This window comes from Capricornis sumatraensis, chromosome 15 (assembly GCF_032405125.1).
Source record: "Capricornis sumatraensis isolate serow.1 chromosome 15, serow.2, whole genome shotgun sequence".
NCBI lineage: Eukaryota > Metazoa > Chordata > Mammalia > Artiodactyla > Bovidae > Capricornis > Capricornis sumatraensis.
In genome coordinates, this window is record NC_091083.1 from 56822662 (window position 1) to 56843874 (window position 21213).

General features: G+C 55.6%; 1 protein-coding gene across 1 annotated transcript in view; it reads right to left on the reverse strand.

Moving 5' to 3' along the window:
- Positions 1 to 20275, reverse strand: part of MYT1 (myelin transcription factor 1) — a 44066-nt gene extending 23791 nt beyond the window's left edge. The window contains exons 1-8 of the mRNA XM_068987192.1: positions 20183 to 20275; positions 11499 to 11553; positions 10483 to 10513; positions 5272 to 5334; positions 4309 to 4556; positions 2277 to 3092; positions 923 to 1057; positions 366 to 456 (exon numbers count right to left, since the gene is read on the reverse strand). Coding sequence (XP_068843293.1) covers positions 366 to 456; positions 923 to 1057; positions 2277 to 3092; positions 4309 to 4556; positions 5272 to 5334; positions 10483 to 10513; positions 11499 to 11553 — 1439 coding nt within the window. The 5' untranslated portion in view covers positions 20183 to 20275. The remainder of the gene's footprint in view (positions 1 to 365; positions 457 to 922; positions 1058 to 2276; positions 3093 to 4308; positions 4557 to 5271; positions 5335 to 10482; positions 10514 to 11498; positions 11554 to 20182) is intronic.
- Between the last annotated feature and the right edge of the window lie 938 nt (positions 20276 to 21213).

Here is a 21213-nt window from a genome sequence, read left to right on the forward strand (position 1 = left end):
TGCCCAGGGCTCGGGGAAGCAGTGGCCAGAGATGGCAGACAATGGAAGCACCAGGGTCTCAGCATCCCACCGAGCAACCAGGCTTAGGCCCAGATGCTGAGGCTGTGCCCTAAGCAAGAGCTAGTGTCCAGAGGCTTCCCGAATCTCCGCAGGGCAGGGTCCCCACCTGGCTCTCCCCCAGGCTGCAGGCGCCCATTCCTCCAGGTGCACTCTGGTCTGCACCCACCAAAGGTCTGTCCTGACCTTGCACTCACCCCAAAGAGCAGCACACAGGGGGACAGGGCAAGCCCGAGACATGTGCCAGGTTGGAGCACCCACAGCATGCCCCCACCACCACCCTCACCATGCCCAGTCCAGCCCCATACCTTCTGTGCGTATTACGGTTGCTGTTCACGTGGCCCTGGCCTGTGCAGCCAGGAGTGGGGCACTTGAGCACGTTTTCGTGCATGGCCAGGACTGCAAGACAACCGGGAGGAGCCAGTGAGCACCTCCCTCCATGGAGCATGCAGAGGCCCCAGGCTCAGCTCAGTCAGAGAAGCCCTCCCACGGTGGCCCTGGCTCCCTAAGGCAGAAACCACTTCAGCCTTACAATGTCCCTGCTCTCAACTTGCTGCCCCTCACACGGAAGCAGGGACAGCCTTTCTCCTTCTGAGCCCCCAGCACATAGAAAGTGGCCCCTCCCCAGCTCCAGAGCCCAGCCTCCCCTCCCGTGTGCCCGTGTCCATGGCCAGCTTCCCGGGACCCTGACCCAGGCTGCCATCTCCAGGAGAATCACTGGACGCTCCACGTCCCCATGCTTGTAGGGCTCAAGTATGGGCTTCAGGACATGCCGGTTCAGAGGGACAGGGCTCTGTGTGGCCATTCCCCAACGTGGGCACCTTCCAAACACCAGAGGCAGCCTGAGCCATGCAGAGCTACTCACTCTCCGGGGGGATCCTGTCCTTGTGGGGACAGCCAGACAGGCTGCGGTGGTGAGGGTACAGCCCAGTGACGTGGCCGGTGCCATCACAGCCAGGTGTCGGACACTTGATCTCACGCTTCTCAGTTCTTGAGGGATCTAAACACACAGGGCCTCTGGGTCAGAGGGCAGCCAGGAAGCTGGGGGGGTGGGTAGTGGTGAGCAGGGAGGGGGTAGTGCAGCTCACAAGCCTTCTCTCTGGCTGTCCAGAGAGAAGGATGACCAGACCGCCCAAGAGCCCGAAAGGCACCAGGGCTGGACAGCAAGGGGATACTAGAGGGACTGTCCAGGGTGTCTAAGTGGAAAAGCCCACAGATGGTGAAAACCCAAACAGTGGGACTGTAGCTTTTCAAGGAAGACCACCTGGATGGCGGCCGGTGCCCTCTGCCCTGTCCTGCTAATGTCCTGCACAGCCCCAGGCCTCCACAGAGAAGTGAAGCTGGGCAGCAACACCCCTGCCAGGACTCGTCCTTCATGTTGACACAAAAGGGGGAGACAGAAGCTAAGTAACTCGCCCAAAATGAAGTTGCTGAGTAGTGTCTGACTTTTTTGAGAACTCATGGACTGTAGCCCGCTAGGCTCCTCCGTCCATGGAATTTTCCAGGCAAGAATACTGGAGTGGGTTGCCATTTCCTTCTCCAGGGGATCTTCCCAACCCGATGATCGAACCCAGGTCTCCCACATTGCAGGCAGACTCTTTAAGGTCTGAGCCACCGGGGAATCAAAGCAGCTAATAAAGGCTTAGGCAGAAACTTAACCCCAAATCTCAGCTACTGACCTCATTAAGCCTCTACATGCCAGAGAGGTCATTGCAAGTCTGGGGGCAGAAGGGAAGACCCCTCAGGACACACATGGTCCCCAGGGCATAGCCAGTGACCCAGGGAAACTTCCAATGGAGCTGTCATCCCCTCTGGTAGAACGCAGAAATCACAGACCATGCTCAGAATGCCCACCCCAGGGAGGACAGGGCCCCTGGGGGCTCTGCCTGATTCAAATGGGAGGAGGTTGTCCTTTGACCCCCAGGCAGGCAGAGGCACCCTAAGGGGCTCACAAGCCTCTCCCAGGCACCACCCTCCTGAGTTCACTGCCACTGGCCTCTAAACCCTCTAGGGCTTGTGGGGACCTGTGCCTCAGCATCAGGGTCCCTGAGGACCAGTGCCAATGCTCTTCTGGTGCTCCCAGCCCTGCCTCCTGCCTCACTGAGCACAGTCTGTGTCTGTCTGGCCAACACTCCCCACCTCCCCTGACCCCCAGCCAGTGAAATCCTCAGGGCATGTCCACGGGTCCCGGGCTGCCCAGCCCTGGGAGCCCAGCCTACCTTTGCTGCAGTAGCTCTTCCGGGCAGCGTCCAGGGGCCTCACTGCCTTCCCCGGCTCGCCCGGGCCCAGCGGGCCTTGCTCGGCAGGTGGGCATCCCGGCTCACAGACAGCCCGCACCTGCTCGGCCTTCAGGGCAATGGCCTGCTCCAGGAGGCCCAGGTTGCCACGGGTCATCATGTCATACATCTCCGACTCATCTGTGACCGCAGACTTCTGGGAGCGCGAGTCCTCATCTTTGCCGTCATCGGACCGCACCTCCACCAGGACGGAGTACCCGGGCTTGGGGCTGGGAGGCACTGGGCCCCGTGGCTGAGGACTCTTTGGGGCAGGGACATGGGGGGCATCCTCCTGGCAGATTACATCAGGAGGGGCCTCCTCCTCGTCTTCCTCGTCCTCCTCCTCATCTTCTTCCTCCTCCTCATCTTCCTCCTCCTCCTCCTCCTCGTCTTCCTCCTCGTTGCCCAGGATCACTTTCTGCTTACTGGATGCCTCACTGGCCACACTCTCCAGAGACTGGGGACACGGCTCCTGGGAGCGCTCACTGGTGACTTCAATCACCTCCTCCACGTCCTCCGGCTGAATAAAGTCCTCCTTCTCCCCCTCATCACTGGTGGCTTCTTCCTCAGCCTCCTGAACTAGACCTGGCGTGGCCACCTGGCCTGAGTCTCCGCCAACCAGGGTCTCTTCAGCGATTTGGCCCAAATTTAGGAGAGAAGTTGCAATGATTTCCTGATAGCTGCTGTAGCTGCCCTTGGAGGAGCCCGAGGGGCTGCTGATGGGATTGGATCCAAAATGCGCCTTTACTGGGCTCCTTCCTACACAAAATCAGAAACCATATGGGAGGCACATGGGAACAGGGGAGGGGCAGCTGAGAGTCACCTGGAGCGTGTCTCCAGGCCACTGGCTCCAGTTTCTTCACCCCACTCCGCCACAGCCAGAGGACACCAGACCCCAGAAACAGGATCCATATAGCCATTTTTGTCTGCCTGGAGAAACCACTGCTGTACTTTTGCAACTAAGATTTTCAATGATAGTTTTGATGAACAGTCCTCCCTGTTATGTGCACTTTTTAAAATCAGGCAAGTCTGTGTTTCATAACATGGAGCCTAAAAAATGCGTAAGGCTTTTTAACACTGTTTCATAATTGAGAAGCAGTAAAAGCTGTTTTTCAAGGTTAAGTCATTTCATCGCCGTGGCTGAGATGCAGTGGGTGCTCACCACACCTGGGCCCTCTGGGTGGTGGATAAGGACCCCAGAATGTGAGAGCCAGCCTGCCTACTCCCCCTTCAGGAGGGCTGAGCCAGAGCACAGAGCTCCCTCCTGTGTAAGGAAGCCGGGAGGCCAAGCCCCTGACCTGGCACACACTTGGGCACAGCCAGGTCCCCAGCAGGGAGGCGGGTTGCAAGAACTCCCCCTACAGTGGCTCTAAAGTGAAGTAAGAATCCACCTCAGATCCCAAAAGGGGAGAACACCAGAAACATGGATGTATTGGAGGGGAGGGTTTGGGCCTCCGGCCTCTGCCAGACCCCCAGGACCCCACAGTCTCCCAGGGTCTCAGGACACAGACATGCCCCACCTTCACACTAGTGATTTCCAAGATCTGGGGGCCCTACAGAGAAAAAGGTGACAGCAAGGAGACTCCTCAGTTCTCACTGCCCGGCCCAGCTTCGCTGGACACCCCCCCTATCTCCCTTAATGCCAAGCAGACCCCTGCCCCCCTAACAGGTGGCTCTTTTGAGGCCAAGTGGGGCAGGTCTGTCCAAGACCACCCCATACAGACCCACAGCCACATCCATCTGTCCGTCTGTCTGTCACACACGCAGATAGACACACATCCAAATGCACAGTGTTCACACACAGACCCTGAGCCCCCAGAGCCGGCCCCTCCCCAGGAAGTCCCAAATGTTGGACAAGAGGCACTTGTTCTCAGCAGGGCTTCCTGGCTCGCGGGAGCCCTGCCCGCCCACAGGCTGCGATTCTCCGGGGCCACACTAAGCGCCTTTATTCAGGGGAGACAGAGCAACAAAGCACCTTCAGCTGGCTCGGGGCGATGAATCTCCTCCTGTGCCGGCGCCTCGGCCTCGTTCTCCTCCACAGTTCCTTCCGATTCATCGGAAACAGAGGCGTCCTTCACCTCAGTGTCCTCGCTGCCGTCGCTGTCCACGCCGTAGCCCTCGTCCAGAGCCAGCTTCAGCGGGGGTGCCTTCCGCTTGGACCCCAGGTGCTCGGCCTCGGGACCCTCTAGCTTCCTCTTCTTGGCCAGAGGGCAGCTCTGCAAACTGGGAGGGAGGAGGCCGGGCCCCCCCATCAGCATCTCCCAGTCCCCCAACCCTTCACCCTCTGCAGCACTTCCCCTATCCTGAAAAGTTCTCTTTGCCTCTCATCACCTCCCTCCACCAAAATCCAAAAGCAAGACTGGCAGATCAATGTGTTCAAAATTTTACAGTAAGTGTCCACATTAAAAAGCACCAGATTGTGTTTTAAATTTCACTTCCTGCTTGTCTGGGGACCCCCAACCTCGGGGGGCCCTGTCCATGCCAGAGTCACCTGCTCTGGGATGGCTGGGGATGGGGGCTGGCCCAAGCTACTCTGCCCTGTGCCCACTACCCCCAGGAGCACCCAGGCCTTCCTCTTCCACCTCCAGACCCTTCCCACCCTCATCTACCCCCTGTACCAGGCACCACAGTCAGAGGCCCCTGAGGTCCAGTGGGACCCTGGAACCCCCAGGAAGACAGCAGTGAAAACGGTCACCCCACCATGTGCTGGCTCTGTTCTGGGTTTGCCCTCAAGGCCTCCTCCGGCCTCAGAGCAGCCCCACTGGGGAGACACCCAGAAAGGCTCGGGGTTGCACGGGAGGCCACCGGAGCTCATCAGCCCAGAACAGATGGGGACAGTTCTAGACCCACAGAGGGTCTCAGAGTAGGAGAGGAGCTCCACCCCCTCACAGCCCAAACTCTTTCCCAGGAACCCGTTGAGGGCCCGCCAGCTCCTCACCTTCGGTGCCTGGAGTATTTGCCACGGATATGCCCCGAGCCTGTGCATCCAGGGGTGGGACAGCTGGGGGGAGACAAGCAGGAGCAGTCACCTGGGGGCGGCCCGATGTGGCATGGGGACAGGGTCAGAATCTCAGGGGCCACCCCAGACCGTCCCCTCAGGGAGTAGAAGATTGTCTCCAAACAGTTCATCTTAGGACGGCTGCTTACAGTTTGCAAAAAATTAATGAAATAACTCACCCCATTTAAATAAATGAATGGCTCGTTACAGTTTCATGAGTGTGTTTAATTAAAGCTCTGTGTGTACGAGATCAAGGCAGGATTCCTTTGTCCACGATGAGTCTCCCCACTGCAGGCAAGCCTCCACCAGGTTTTCAGGGCCTGGGGAGCAGGGCCCTCAAGGTGCTCCTGGAACCAGCACCCGAGTCTGGCCCATGCGCAAAGCACAAACGTGGGATTCTCCGTGGCCTTCATGAGGCTGTGAGGCCCAGCCAAGACTGCCCTGTGCTGGCTCACTGAGGTGGCGCCCACAGACAGGAACAACTCCACAACATGCAGCCTTGACCTAAGTCACAGGATCCCGCTGGAGGTAGGCACGGTGTGGTGGTAAAGACCCCACTCCAGCACCTGCAGCCTGCTGCAAGGGAGGTGAAGCCATGAGGACAGGTGACCCAGGAGCTGCCATGACACCTCAGGGGTGGGGAGCTGGGAGGACGATGCCTGGCTTCTAGCAGCTCGCACCCCGGGGGACAGAGGCGAGAGCCCAGGAGTCCTGCTCCTTCCACAACTTCTGTCTCTCCACCAACCAGACTCTGGGAACTGCTCATCATGGCTCAGCCCACCCTACCCATTTCCCTGCGAGTTAGCTCTCCAGGACTGTGAAGCGCTCAAGGCCAGTGTCCTGTGGGCTCCAGGGCATGTGCAAGGAACCGGGACAGCAAGGGGCTGACATCACCCTTGTTGTGGAGCAGCAGATAGATGCTGGTGAGATGGAGAGGCCGTGGTGGGAGGAGGGGGAGCCCCAGCTCCTCCTGGGAGGGGTCACTCCAAGGTGCCCCCAATCCAAGGATGGACAAGCTTGTCCATCACCCCCCAAGGTGATGGACAAGCTTGTCTGAGCCCCCACCTCCGATCAGGCTCTCCTGGAGCCAAGGAAGGAAAGCTGTGTGGCCACTGATACCTGTGGGCTCCTGGGGCCCAGAAGAGTACACCACTGTGGCCTCTGTCCAGACACACTGACTGATCACCCACTTGACTACAGAGGACTAGGGGGCCCCACCAGCTGGCAGGCCACCCTGGCTGATGGACCACCGAGAAACAGAAACGGTCTGCTTAAATGGTCTGTTCAAGCAGAGCCCTGTCCCCCAGCTCAGCGGCAGCCTTTGGGAGAGCCAGGGTCTCTGCAGGGGACGCACCCTGCAGCCCCCCATGATGGCACCACTGAGGCTGATCTCCTGGCATTTAAAAGGAGAGACGAAAGGAGACAGGGTGGAGAGGAAGAGGAAAGGGGAGGGGCGAGGGGAGCATGCCAACTTTACTGTGCGTTTCCTTTCCAGACCCAGAGGACTTCTGCCGCCCATGGCCTCTCATTCTGAAATCCATGCCCCACACTTGCTGCCACTTTCTCAAGTACTAGCGTGAAGACTCCACAAAAGCTCCTTGTTATTGGGGATTTGAAGCTGAGGTCCCAATTAGTCGATTAATCAGAGTTAATCAGGCAATTAGGTGCCAGCTGCTGTGGTACTGGCACTACCCCCAAACACATCACCTGCTCAAAGCCACACCTCCGCCCCCCCAGTTCAGAGGCGCCTGGCTTCCAGCCCTGAGGGCCAGCTCCTCCCAGGGCAGCAGGCCAGGCATGCGCCCACATGCGCTGAGCTGCCAAGGGGCACTCTGGGAGAGGAAACGGAAGAAACTGCTCCCTACGTGGCAGCCAAGAGAGCACCCACGGAAACTGAAGTGAGCACCCCGTGCTCGTAGGGTGCCCTCCATGTGCCTGGGGCCAGAGGGCGGGGTGAAGCACCAGCTCTGGTCCAGGCCTCTGGAGCCTAGCCCCCCAGCATGGGGGACCCTGCTGAGCCCTCCCCCAACTTCCCAACCTGGCTCCAAGTGTGGCAGAGGCGCTCCCGGAGGGCCTGCCCTCAGTTAGCACTGAGTGGGGTCAGGCAACGGCCCAGGGGACTCTGAACATAAACACTAGGTCTCAGGCCAAGGCAGAGGAGCCCATCCCAGCGGAAGCCCTTTAAGGGACTGGATTCTCTCCGGCCCCTGGAGGCAGGTAGAGGGCTCCCTACTCCTGTCTGTCCCCTTAGTGGGAGCTAGCTGGTGGCTCAAGGAGAAGGCCCTCAGGTAAAGACAGGTGGGCTGGGAGCCAGGATGCAGGCAGGACAGATAGGCATCTCTCATGGAAGAGGGAGACACCCCGAGGGTGCTCCGAGAGGGGCCCGCCCACTTCCTTCAGTCCTATCCCGCCTCCCGCAGCTGTGGGACAGACAGCAGATGAGTCCGTGGAGACAAGGGCCGGGGTCTACTAGTTCTCCACTGGTACAAAGGGAAAGGCCAACAGACCTCTCATCTTCTCTCAGGGACTCGCCGCAAACCAGAGCAAGAACTGACGGGCTACGGGTGGGAGGGGGCAGCTGAGAGTCCTGCTCGGACCTGGCTTGTGTCCTAGCAACCACGGTGTGAGAGCAAGCTGCTCCCGGGGTCTCTGCTTGAGCGGAGGAGGGGGCCACTGTGGTGGGGGAGGGAGCCCCACAGGTTCTGGGTCCGCAGGCTCAAGTCCCTTGTCCACAGAGTGAGTCCCACGGGGACAGCTTCCCTGTGACCCATCCTCCCATCAGGTGATTCCGAAAGCATTCCTTTGCCATCCCAGGGGTGAGTCTGCTCCACGGGTCATTCTCCCCGTGCCAGCACCCACCATAAAGGCCCCACCACAAAGGCTCCGCCAGAATGGGGGCTCATCTGCTTGTCCCACCACAGGACCTGGTGTGCCCCGAGGAGGAGTCCAGCTTGCAGCACCTGTCCCTGCCCACGGGCTGGACACACAATCTCAGTGCATTGCTCAGGCCTGAGAGGCAAGTGCCAGGTGGACCACATATGGCTCCTTAGCACAGAGGAGCCATTTCCTCTGAGCATCGATTCTTCAAAACGGGAAGGATTGCTGAGAACATTTGTCGCTAGAACATTTCTCCCCAGTTTCCCCATCAGATTGCATACAGGTCTCACCCTTACCAAGTAAACAGGGTGAGACCACGAGATCAACAAAAGTGGACAAAACCTGGATGGTCACACAATCCCTTACACTGATTGTGTACACAGATTTCAAGACAAATCTGTTTTGGGGTCACTTTGGCTTCAAAGTTTCAAGAGAAACCTAGCCCTTTGGTTTGCCTTTCCGACTTCCTCCCTTACTGTATCTGCTGCCAAACGTGACTGCTGTTACTGAAGCTCAAGTCCTGTGCACAGCCTCCTCCCCCTTGCTATCCCCAGGAGGTCCTCAGGTGAACATCACATGGCCCCAGGGGAGCAGTGCGTCCTCTGGGAGACCTGCTCTCCAGCCTGTGCTGCTCCGAGCACCACGCTGGGTCCCTCCAGGAGCTCACCCACAGGCCCTGACCCTCCAGGCAGCTCCCAGGGGCCTGGCTTGGCTTCTCTCCCCACCCACCCCACCCTCCAGCCATGCAACCACAACCAGTCTTTGTGTAGGAGGGTGTGTGACTAACTCTTCTGACTGCATGAACTGTTTGTTATACTCTGAGCCTCAGTTTCTCCACTTCACACATGGGGCCATACCACCCCCAGCCGGTGCTTCCATGAGAGTTCCTGAGCTCAGACGGCATGGTACAGCCACTGCAGCGCCTACCACCCGCGGGGCTCTGAGCACCCCTCCCAGGCCCTCTGCCCTCCCGCCTCCACGTTACAGCCTCAGAGGCTACAGACATGCTGGCATGTTTGGGGTCCTCATATTCCTGACTGGCAAAGGCCAACCACTTGACTACTGCCTGGTTAAGAATAAGATGGGCCAGCCCCAGCTGTGCTCACTGTCCCGTGAGAGACTTCACCCCTGAGAATATCGACGTGGCCGATGCCCTAGGCCCGCACAGCTCCATGGAGAGAGTCACTCCAGACAGGGGCAGTGGCCCCACAGAAGAGCAGCCCCTCCCTCAGTGTCTAGAAAGCTGTCTCCAGCCACCAGTATGGAAGCCCACAGACCTGCCATCAGGGTGTGGGTATCACATCTTACCCTACCGCGTGGGCAGAGCAGCCCCGGGGGCAGGAGGGAGCATTCAGAGTCCCTCCATCCCTCCAAGTGGCCTTGGGCAGGTTACCTCGGTCACAAGTTGAAGTCTGGCCCAGCTCCCAGGATGTTTATAAAATTGGACCAGGTACACTGGGGCCCTCCCTTCCTTCTCTAGTGCTCTGACCCAAATGCATCGGCACGACCCCTCTTCAGAAAACAGGGTGTGTGGGAGGCTGGTATTATTGGCCACTCACTGGACACTGTTCACTGGAGCTCTGCCTGGGCAAAACAGCCCAGGGCTGGTGGGGAGACCCGAGAAAGAGCCTAGATCCACAGAGCCTCCGGTCCAAAGGCCAAGTGGGTGGTGCGTGGTGTCCCAACACGCAGACACTGCGGAGGGATGGGGTGTGGTCTCTCTGGCCTCCCCACGCCCCACACACTAAGCCTTAGCCAAGCCCAGGACAGATGCCTGCAGACAGGGAAGTCTGCCTCCAAGAAAGAGGGCCTGCTCCTCCTGCTTCAACCAGCAAAGCCCTGTGCATCTGTCTCCCTCCTGCTCAGGATGTGCCCCGTGAGACCGGCCCGGGATCTGGAAAGTCACAGAGCTCAGCCGACACACAGGCCACGGCTGCTCACACTCCAGTGGAAGACTCGGGAGTGGGGCAGCTGGACCCTCGTCTCTGGTCAAGGAGCCACTAAGACAGCACCTTGTTGCTGGCTGAGAACCACGGTGCCAGGAGGTTCCGGGGACCAGCTGTCAGCACCTCTGTGCCCCTGCGCAAGGCTGGCTGCATGGTGGCACCAGGACACAGGGTGAGAGGACAAGGCAGGATGAATACAGCTGGACACGGGCCAGGAGGGAAGGTGCCTTGTCACAGAAAGCAGGGGGCTCAGGGGCAACTGGTCAACTCCAAGTGCCCGGCAGTTCATTTAGGACAAAGGGGGTCACCGGCAAGCACCACATCTTACCTGAGGTCGGCTCCTGTGGGCTCCAGGGGAGCTGAGTGAGAGAAGAAAGAGGGAACTTGTGTGCAAGTAGAATTGAAAAAGGCACATTGTCCTACAGCACAAGTGGGCTGAAGCGTGGAGGCAATTCCCCTGAGACCTGAACCCCACGTTCCCCAGCCTTCTGGAATATCTTCTGGGGTCTAGTGAATCCACGGTCCCCCAAGCTGGTGCCCCTGCCAGACCCTCCCTGGGGGCTCCTGGATTTACAGACTCACGGAAGCCTTACACAAGACAGGCTCTGTGGGCCGTCCAGGCAGGACAGGGTCTCTTTCTTTAATTGCATGCCGAAGTCAGTGTCTGGTCAGAAACCCCCCAGCAGATAAAGCTGGACAAAGAAGAGAAGGTGGCCCGAGAGACTGGCCCCTCAGGGATGGGCCACTGGAGCAAAAACTTCAGGAGTCTGACCGGCAGACACAGGAAGCTCAGGGCGCCCGGCCCCTCCTTGAGGGCCACCCATACACAGAAGCAGCATGTACCCCGTGGTGTTGGGAGGTGAGGCTGGCCAAGGGGTCAGGGCTCGATCCCTGCAGAACAAGAAGGGCCTCAGCCCCTCTCCCCACCCCACTGCCAGTTCAACCAATGACATCCCCACCCCCTCCAGCACCAAGATTAATATCCTGGGAGCAGAGAGACTGGTGATGCAAGGCTGGCGGCCTTTCCTTTCCAAACAGAGCAGGTCTAACGCAGCTTTGCTTCCCCCTCTGGAGAGCTGGGTCTGCTCCTCATTTCCACCCCAGCAGGTGCCTCTGGGCCTAAAGCCTCCCTGGTAGCCCTCTTAGGCAGCCCAAGGCTGAGGAGGCCTGAAGCCACCAGGTACCTGAAGCCCCAGGTGCCCAGAGCAGGGGAGGTGCATCCCAGGGCCGAGGCACTGCTCCAGGACTCTATTCTCCTGAGGACAGCTGCTGGGAGTGGCATTTATAGCTTCAGGACCCAGGACTCTTGGCCAGAGTCAGCTGGGAGGGGAGGGCAGCACTCACCTCGGAGGGCCTTGGATCTTGTACGAGCTCTCTTTTCATCATTTTCTAAGCTCATCTGCAAGTAAAAACAACTGCGCTGTTAACAGGACCCAGCAGAACCACCCCTGTGTCTGCAGTGTGGCCTACGCCATCGTCTGGCTCCAGCGTTGCTGGTGCCTGTGAATCTGACCCAGGAGACAAGGAATGGTTCACAGGGCAGGAACGAGCTGAGAACCAGGAGCAGCAGGTGAGGCACCGTGCTTCTGGGAGGAGACCCCGGGCCCGAGCGTGCCCCCACCCCCTGCCCCCAGGTTCACGGCCCGAGGAGGAAGCCTCACCCACTAAACCTTTGTTACCGTCACGATGTCGTAATGCATGGTCTCCTGGTGACAGTGCCCGCCACAGACTCTGACCCCACCGTGCTGAGAACCCGGCTTCCACCCACAGCTGTTGATCCTGGCACACGAGGGCTGTCTTGTTAGAAACAGGCGCCTGAGACCTGAGCAGAACTCCACAAAGCTTCGAGTGGATGGCTCCCACTCTCTATTGGGTGCTGTCCAGGGAAATCCCAGGGACACAGCCTGAGTTTGGGGACCTGGCCACTCCTACATGAGATGGGGTACTGCCCACAGCCAGGGGTTTGGTTTTCAGGCAACGCTGCCCAGTGGAACAGAGTGTCAGTCACACACATCATTTAAACTTTTCTAAAAGCCACCTTAAAAGCATAAAAAGAAATGGATGGGATTGATTTTAAACCTTACTTAGCTCGATCTATCCAAAACATTATCATTTCAACAGTATCAATAGAAAAAATTATGACTAGGATTTTTGTTTAGTGCTAACTCTTAGAGATCCTGCACATCTCCTGGACTCAAAGCTCATCTGAGTTTGATCAGCCATGTGCCACGGCACTGGCTCTGGGGGTGGGAAGGAGTCAGGGATGAGAGCCAGGCTGGAGTAAGAGTGCAGGCTGACGGGTCATCTGGACCCAACCTGCAGGTCGCCCTTCTAGAGATGACAATTCCCCCAGGAAAGAGTGAATGGAGCCCCCAAGGGGGGTTGGTGCCCGACATAATCCAGACCCTAGTGTCACCCAACCACCTGCCCAAGCCAATCAGAGCTCCCGCCCCCCCATTCTCTGCCCCAGACCCACTTCCATGGGAATGCTGCCCACACTGTCCTTCAGGGAGTGGAGGCAGAAGCCTGGGAGGGGAGGGATGCCCCCAGGGGCACAGATCATCACAGAGAATCCTCAACCTGGGTCTGGGCAGGAGGTAGGAGGGGCCTTTACCCAGCAGGTGTGCCCTGTGGCCAGAAAGCGGAGGAAGCCGCCCCCACCCTCCTGCACTGCATGGCCATCAGAGCAAAGCCAGATGCCCAGAAAGGAGCAGCAGAGAGGGACTTTGTCCGCCAGAAACCAACACAGGTCCAGCATCTAAGGTCCCACCCAGGAAGGAAGAGAGGGACCCTTCCCATGGACCCCCCAGTTCATAAGTTGGAACTTGCAAAGGGAGCCCCCCTGCCCCCAAGCAGCACGAGCATACATGTGATTTGTTAAGGACAAAAAATCCCAACCTGGGGTAATCCTTGCAGCCGTCGATTGCAGGCAGTAGAGCTGAGAGCCATGCATTTACAGCCTCCCGACAGCACGGAAGACAATTACTATAATTTCTATTTTTAAAGCGGAGGTTCCCCATGGACCAATGGCTCACATTTAAAGTGAAGAGAGGAGCAGGTGTCAAAGGGACTTCATTACATTTATGAGCCTTCAAATGTCGTCTGCGCGAGCCCGGCGCAGTGGCTTCCGATGCAGCGGCACAAAGGGGCCGAGCTCTGATTGCCTAGCCACTCTCAGCCGAAATGCAATCTACACCTCTTTTTTTTGTCAGTTTTCCCAAGGAAATTGGCAAGCATTCTGCTGGGTTAAAGCGGGCCTTGGCAATTTGGATTTCCTGCAGATAAATTATTCAAAGAGCACAAAATGGAGAGGGCTGCAGGATGCGTGCGGGCTGCTCTCACACTGGGAGCTCACGTCGGCGAGCTGACAGCTGTGCCATTCATTCTGCCGAGCACCTTTCCATTTGCAATTTATCTGCATCCAATGGTCAATAAGTGAGAAGTTCTCCTCAGTGCACAGAGTTTTGATGTAAAAGGGAAAAAAACTGAACTAAGGGGGGAGGAACTAGGGTTAGCCTTTCAACATGAGCATCAGCTGTAAGAACCAGAAACCACACCGACGCACAAGCAGGTAAACCTCGATTTCTGAACTATTTGACTAGCTCCACTGGACTTACCCTGCTTTCCTCCTCCAAGGGCGGCTGTCCATGTCCTCTGGCCCGCAGCACTCGTGCGCCCACGTGTCGGTGGGCAGCACTGCTCAGCTGCTGGCTGCACCACCTCTGCCACCACGGGAAGATAGGCTAAGACAATGAAACACTTCCCAATTTTTCACTGATTTATTTTTGAAAATTCTTCCCCTGTTCCAAGAACAAATCAACCATGCCTGTTTCTGAAAAGCCCTCACATAGCTAAGTGGCCTCCTGCCTGGAGGGTGAAAGGCCCCTGTCCTGGCCGAGCAGCCTAGACGTCCCCCACAAGGGGCCAGAGGCCTCCCAAGGACAGGTCTGCGCTGTCTGCCACCGGCTGCCTGTCCACAGCTGCCCTGTGCTCCCCAAACCCACTCTTTGCTCTGGTTAATACTTCAGTCATTCTGGCCTCAGTAGGAAAACTACAGAAGAACAATCTATAAACACCAGTACTAGCCACATTTCTTGACCAGTAAGAGCGGTTTCTTTGTCCTTCCTCTGAATCTGCCTTATTGTGTCAAGAGATGGGCTCAAGAGAGGGGCAATGCTTGGCTCTGTGTGTTTGTTTGTTTGTTTTCTTATTTTTCATTTTTTTGGCTGTGCCACGTGGCACCTGGGATCTTAGTTCCCCAAGTGGGGATCAAACCTGTACCGCCTGCAGTGGAAGCCTGAAGTCTTAGCCATTGGACCACCAGGGAAGTCCTTTGCTTTGTATGTTTTAGTAAACCATGTAAGCTCTTCTTAAATGTAAACAGCTCTCACATGACCAGCCCCTTTCAGACCTGTCCCGCCGCACCCTTGCCCAACCTGAGTTCCCCGAGCTGGACGTTTACACACTCTGGGACCAAGGTCATGTTGAGTGACCTTGAACCAGCAGCTTCTCCGGCTGTGATTGTGAGGACTCCAGGAACACACAGGACAGCGTGGGCTCTCCCCCAGGAACATCCAGTCAGGCCCAGCAGGCTTTGCACCAAGCTTCACCTTTTCCCCAAAGGGTCTGCCCACCCCCTGCCTAGTTCAGGGACCTGGTGGTAGTTTCTAGAGGGGTGCCTCCCCCATCCCTCTGTCTGTCTGTCTCTGTCTCTCTCTGACTCTCTCTCTTTCAATCTCTTTTCTTCCTGGTTCTTCCCAGGCCTTCACAACTGAAGAGCTTCCCATCTCTCCACCTTGAACCATGTCCCTGCCCATCTGCACACAGCTAAGGGCTGGACGACAGACTCCATGCTGGAGCCTGGCCCTGTGTGGCCCTGGACATCACCTGCCTCTCCCGTCCCTGCAGGGGGCCCTGGCCTGAACAGCACCAGCTATGGGACCTGAGGCAGCAGGTGTCTCACTCCAGGGAAGGGGGGATGGCAAGAGGAAGGAGCTGCTCAGCCACAAGCCCGGGCAGGGGTGGGGAGGCCCCATGGATCAGCGATGACCTGAGGGCATTTCAGGGAGGAAGGCCTCGAGAAGCGAGTACCTCTGACCCACAGAGAAGGTGCACCCCTGTGTGACCAGCACCTCTTGGGGGTCAGGCCTGTGTCCTCCCTCTTCACACCCCCTCTCTCCCTCTCCCTCTGTGCCTGCTCATCTCCATCTGAAATAAGCTCACTGGTTCATGTTTTTGAGGTCAGTGCCTCCCTGCAGAGACCTCATTCACTGCTCAGGGTGTATTATGTAAGGTCAGACAAACAGGCAGACAGACAGACAAATGGGGACAATCAGAAGTGTCTACTGAGATCCTGGAGCTGGGGAAGGTGGCTAAGACCATCAGAGCAGAACCCAGAGCCCCAAGTCACAGGAGAGTCCAGGCCCCTGAGGCCACAGAGGACCCACACTGGCCCTGGGCTGGAGGAAACAGGCCATGTTCCATTTTACTTAGAACACATCCAAAAGCCTGCAAAGCTGGGGAATTAGAATGAACTTGGGACAACTTTTTTTTTTTTTTTCTGGTGGAACAAGGGTGCTTTATTGAATTCTGTGTGAGTATATATACTGTATTACAAGGTAGTTTCTTCAGATAAAGATCAAAAGACCAGACTTTACAAGTTACCAAGGAAACAAAGAGCAATAGAGGCCCTAAGGCCAAAAGGCAGCCCATATCAAAGTTCAGTTCAGTTCAGTTCATTCGCTCAGTCGTGTCCGACTCCTTGGGACCCCATGAATCACAGCATGCCAGGCCTCCCAGTCCATCACCAACTCCTGGAGTTCACTCAAACTCATGTCCATCAAGTGACGCCATCCAGCCATCTCATCTGTTATCCCCTTCTCCTCCTGCCCCCAATCCCTCCCAGCATCAGGGTCTTTCCCAATGAGTCAGCTCTTCGCATGAGCTGGCCAAAGTATTGGAGTTTCGGCTTTAGCATCAGTCCTTCCAATGAACACCCAGGACTGATCTCCTTTAGGATGGACTGGTTGGACCTCTTTGCAGTCCAAGGGACTCTCAAGAATATTCTCCTACACCACAGTTCAAAAGCATCAGTTCTTTGGCGCTCAGCTTTCTTCACAGTCCAACTCTCACATCCACACATGACCGCTGGAAAAACAATAGCCTTGACTAGATGGACCTTTGTTGGCAAAGTAGTGTCTCTGCTTTTTAAAATGCTATCTGTGTTGGTCATAACTTTTCTTCCAAGGAGCAAGTGTCTTTCAATTTCATGGCTGCAATCACCATCTGTGGTGACTTTGGAGCCCCCAAAATAGTCTGACACTCTTTCCACTGTTTCCCCATCTATTTCCCATGAAGTGATGAGACCAGATGCCATGATCTTATTTTTCTGAATGCTGAGTTTTAAGCCAACTCCCCCACTCTCCTCTTTGAATTTCATCAAGAGGCTTTTTAGTTCCTCTTCACCCTCTCTCCATGTCAAAGTGAAAGTGAAAGTGAACTCACTCAGTCATGTCTGACTCTTTGCAATCCAGTGGACTGTAACCCAGTAGGCTCCTCAGTCCATGGGATTCTCCAGGCAAGAATACTGGAGTGGGTTGCCATTTCCTTCTCCTGAACTTGGGACAACTTTTTAAACATACAAGATTATTTGAATGACAGAGTTCTTTTTACTCTGGGAAGACCCAAACAAGGAATTCTGCTGACTCCCGAGACCAAGCAACCTGCCTAGAATGAAGGGATGACTTTGCAACGAGGAAGGTAGAGATACCTAACCGAATGAAACCAAGGGGTGCAGGGGAAGGAGGGGGCAGAGGAGGACATGATCTGGTCCTGTGTGCACAGCCAAGAGTGCCTCCAGCAGGCACATCACCGTTGCATAGCCTCGGGTCAGAATCCTGGGCATATCCACATTTCCACATCTGGGGAGATGCTCCCCTAAGGACATAAGAGCTGCTGTCAAGTATGTCCCTTGCTCCCTCTCCCCACCAAGCCTTCCAGCAGGATCCTCCCCAGCCTGCAGCCCAGGCAGCCCCAAGAGCTGCCTTCTGCTTCTAGAAGTCCTACTATCTCAGGGACCTCCCCTCCCACACATCCTGCTCTCCATTCTCAGTCAGCTGAGGCTAAACCACACAGGCACACGCCTGCACCTCCTGACAACCACCACAGCACCTCTCTGGTTCCTATCAGTGTCCCTCCCTTGGGAACATCTCATTGTGTATCTGAAATTCTCTGACACTCCACCCATTGTTCAATCCATAAGCAGCTGCATAGACCAGCCCTCTCCTTGGGTTGTAGAAAGGACACCCCATGGAGAATTATTTAATACCAGTCTTGGGAGGGACTCTCCTGACATCTCTAAGCATGAGATCATGGCTCACTGTAACCCCTACATTAAAATTATAGCTATGTAACAGATATCCTGATAAAGCAGCCTTGTCTGGGCCCATCTGTTTAAAACTTCAACATAAATGGAATTGCCAACTTTTGAGGGGTAGCAACCTAGCCACATCCAATGAGGCCGGTCAGCGGGCACACCCAGTGCTACCCCTTCCCCTGTCAGGAGCATCCAGTAGGGGAGGCAGTAAGGAGGCCCTGCTGAGCACCCATGCATTCACTATGCTCCAGGGTTGCATATCTCTAGCCATCCACTGAACACCCATAATCTGGGGCCCAAATACTTCATTCTTCAAGGTCAAGAAGCGGTTGACCAATACCTACCCTTTTCTCCTTAAGTTAAGAAAGAAAAAAAGCCCAATGCCCAGCACTTTCACAAGCATACAACGACATAATTCTATCAGCCACTTCCACACTCACCTGTGAGCTGTCCACATGCCTGGTGCTGAACTCAGAGTCCAGGCAGCTGTGACTGCCTCCTACACAGGACGTCTCCAGGCATGAGCTCCTCAGCTCCCCACTTCCTTCTCAGGCCAGGCCTCTGTTGTATGTGTCCTGCCCTCTTGTGCCCCCACCCCTTCTCCACCTCCTCAGTCAGACAGTGCCCCTGGTGCCAGCCCCACAGTCCCTCCTTCTCTGGCCCACTCTTGGTCTTAGCTTCTCTGCTCAGAGCAGTAACTAGGGCCTTATCTGCCCAAACTAGAGGAAATGACCATAATGGAGCAGCTGTGAAACACTGGCCCTGGGGGAGAAGCTGAGCACGGCCACTGAGCTTTTTCCCAGCAGGTCCCACACCCTCCAGTCTTGTCACGCCTGAGCCATAGGCACGTGCAGCCTTCCTGCCCATCACATCCACAGCACTGACCACTACGGAGACAAAGCACCCAGAGCCTCTGGCCTCAGATCAAGGAGCTTCTTGGTCATGTGATGTCTGAATGCTTAGGGCTGGATGGGTGAGGCGAGTGCACATTCAGTCAGAGGCAAATTTAAGGGGAAAACAAAACTAAGTGATCAGTTAGATAACAATTTTAATGCAGCATTTTAGAACATCTGCTGCTACTGCTACTGCTAAGTCGCTTCAGTCGTGTCCGACTCTGTGCGACCCCATAGACAGCAGCCCACCAAGCTCCGCCATCCCTGGGATTCTCCAGGCAAGAACACTGGAGTGGGTTGCCATTTCCTTCTCCAATGCATGAGTGAAAAGTGAAAGTGAAGCCACTCAGTCGTGTCCGACTTTTCGCGACCCCATGAACTGTAGCCCACCAGGCTCCTCCGCCCATGGGATTTTCCAGGCAAGAGTACTGGAGTGGGTCGCCAGTGCATTATCTGTCTTTTCCCCTAATAAAATGCAATTCCATTCCTCATACCTTGTTCATTGAAAACACACATCCTACTTTCCTCCTATATACTGAAATTCTTCCCTAATTACATATTTAAATTATAGAGTCCTCAACTCTTAAAAACCTTAATTTCTAGTGAAAACTGAGAAAGTAACCAATTATGATGTCTTCCAAATTAATATTCTGTAGATTGGTGAACATAAATGCCTGTGATAGTTTCTAAAAACATTCGCTTCTTAAAACATTTATTTTTTAAATTTATTTATTTATTTATTTATTAGAACATCTAAGTCAATGCAAATATTCCATGAGGAACAAAAGAACAAAGATGTAAATAAAGACTGCGCCAGCATTTCTGGCTTTCCCTTTTGCACCAGACTCAAACATGGGTCAGCAAAGCACTGATGGTCACAAAGGGATAAAACTGTGAGTGGAGGAGCCTGAGGCAATGCGAGGACAAACCCATCCCTGTACATTTCAGTCCCCAGATTCAGGAGGAAAGTGTTGGGCTTTAAGAGAAAAAATGCAAGCACCCTCAAAAGAGGTTGCCACTTCAAACCTCACAGCCCTGCCCTTCTGTACTCTGGGCCGCCACTTCTTGGTGGCCATGCTCTGGGTCATGGCTTGGATCCTTGATGGAGAGTGTATTCATGTCAGAGTATGTGAGAGGTCGGAATCTGAGATCTGGGAAGGGATGCCCATCAAGCCTGTTGTCACCCAACTTCCATCTTTGAGGGTCACCTGAGCCTGGGGACCTGGCTTTGCCAGACCATGTCATGGGGAGCGAGGACATCCAGAATTACAGGCTTGGTGCAGCTGTAAGAGCATGTGATATTTGGGCTTGGAGCACCACTGGGAAGTGGAGACTCCAGGCACCTCCACCAGCCAGATCCAGGCAGGTATGAGCAGGGCACCACAGGCCCCATTTGAGAAGACAGCAGTAAACCAAGCCAGCAGACCTCAGGAGTTCCTGCGGCAAAGGCTGCCCAGGGAGAACAGAGAGCAGGGACTAGTGTGCCTGGAGAGCCGCGTGTGATGGGGCTTCAGGGCAGAGACTTGGCAGACGGGACCTGCCGTCACATTTTAGTTTTGGCCTACTCGGAGTCACCCGTCTTCCTTTAATGTTAAAGTGTCCAGATCATCAATGGTCCTAGCCCCTACTCACTCTTCGCCTAAGCTGGACTGATAACAACTAGACCAAAAGTCACCTCCACACTCCATGCTGAGGAGTTAGAAGGATTCTTGCCAAGACCCAGGGGCCCAGGCCCAGGGGCTGCCCTCCGAGTGCCTTACCTTGCCGCGTCCGCCCAGGAAGAGTCTCGGGGTCCTACAGTTGTCGGCCTTGTCTCCGTGTGTCCACCTCTGACTCAGAAGCTCACCCCGGAACTCATTTTCTGAGAGTCAGAAAAAAAACCTAATGAACACCAGCTCAAGGGGAGAAATAGAGAAACTTGGTCCACTCTTGTACACAGCACTTGTCCTGCAGAGACACCCAAGGTCATGGCCCCATGGCTATTTCAGGGACAAAAGACAGGAGCTCTTCGGGGAAAATCACTCTCTGTTTGGGACACTCCTCAGAGGCTTCTAGTGCCCACACCCAGAATCATCATCAAATAGGCTGTGGCACTCTTTTATGGGACATGTCAGGGAGTGGGGGCAGATTTCCTCTAACATGGCCACTCCGAACGGGGGGCTAGTGCCAGTCAGGTGAGGCCCAAAGCTTTGCCTCTGCTTTGCCCCGGTGGCTGGCATCCTTCCTCTCCTTCTGTATCTGCCTCTCTCTAGGGCAGTACCTCCAGTTAATATTTAATTCCTCACATAAATTCACACGTCAGAGCAGAGGCTAAAGGCATCATCTGGACCGGACAAAGAGATGCATTGTGTACCTATTCCCCCGCACGGCACTCCCTGTTTCCATGACAACCAGCTTTCTACAACAGCAGCTTTCAAAGGAAGGTCACGAAGTAACCAACAATAAAAACAGGAAATGAATGTTCCTGCGTTTTTCCTCTCCTTGGAGGTGAGTTTGGTTCTGCTGAAGGCAGGTTAGGCTGGGTGCTGTCACACCCCTCATCTGTCTTCTCACGTTTTCGACGTGCATTCCCAAACACTATTTTCCTCTAACTTTACTGGTCCTGTCCCGGGCAGCCCTGTGGCTTTGGCCACAGTGTCCTCTTGTCTGGAAATGCCTCCATCTATTTAAGGGCCTCCTGTGACTCCAGTAGCACAAACAGGAAAGCAGGTGGGTTGGCAAACAGCCTAATGCATCCCCTTCAGAGGAATGGGTTAAACCACCTGCTGTGACTGCCTACTGCGTGCCTCAC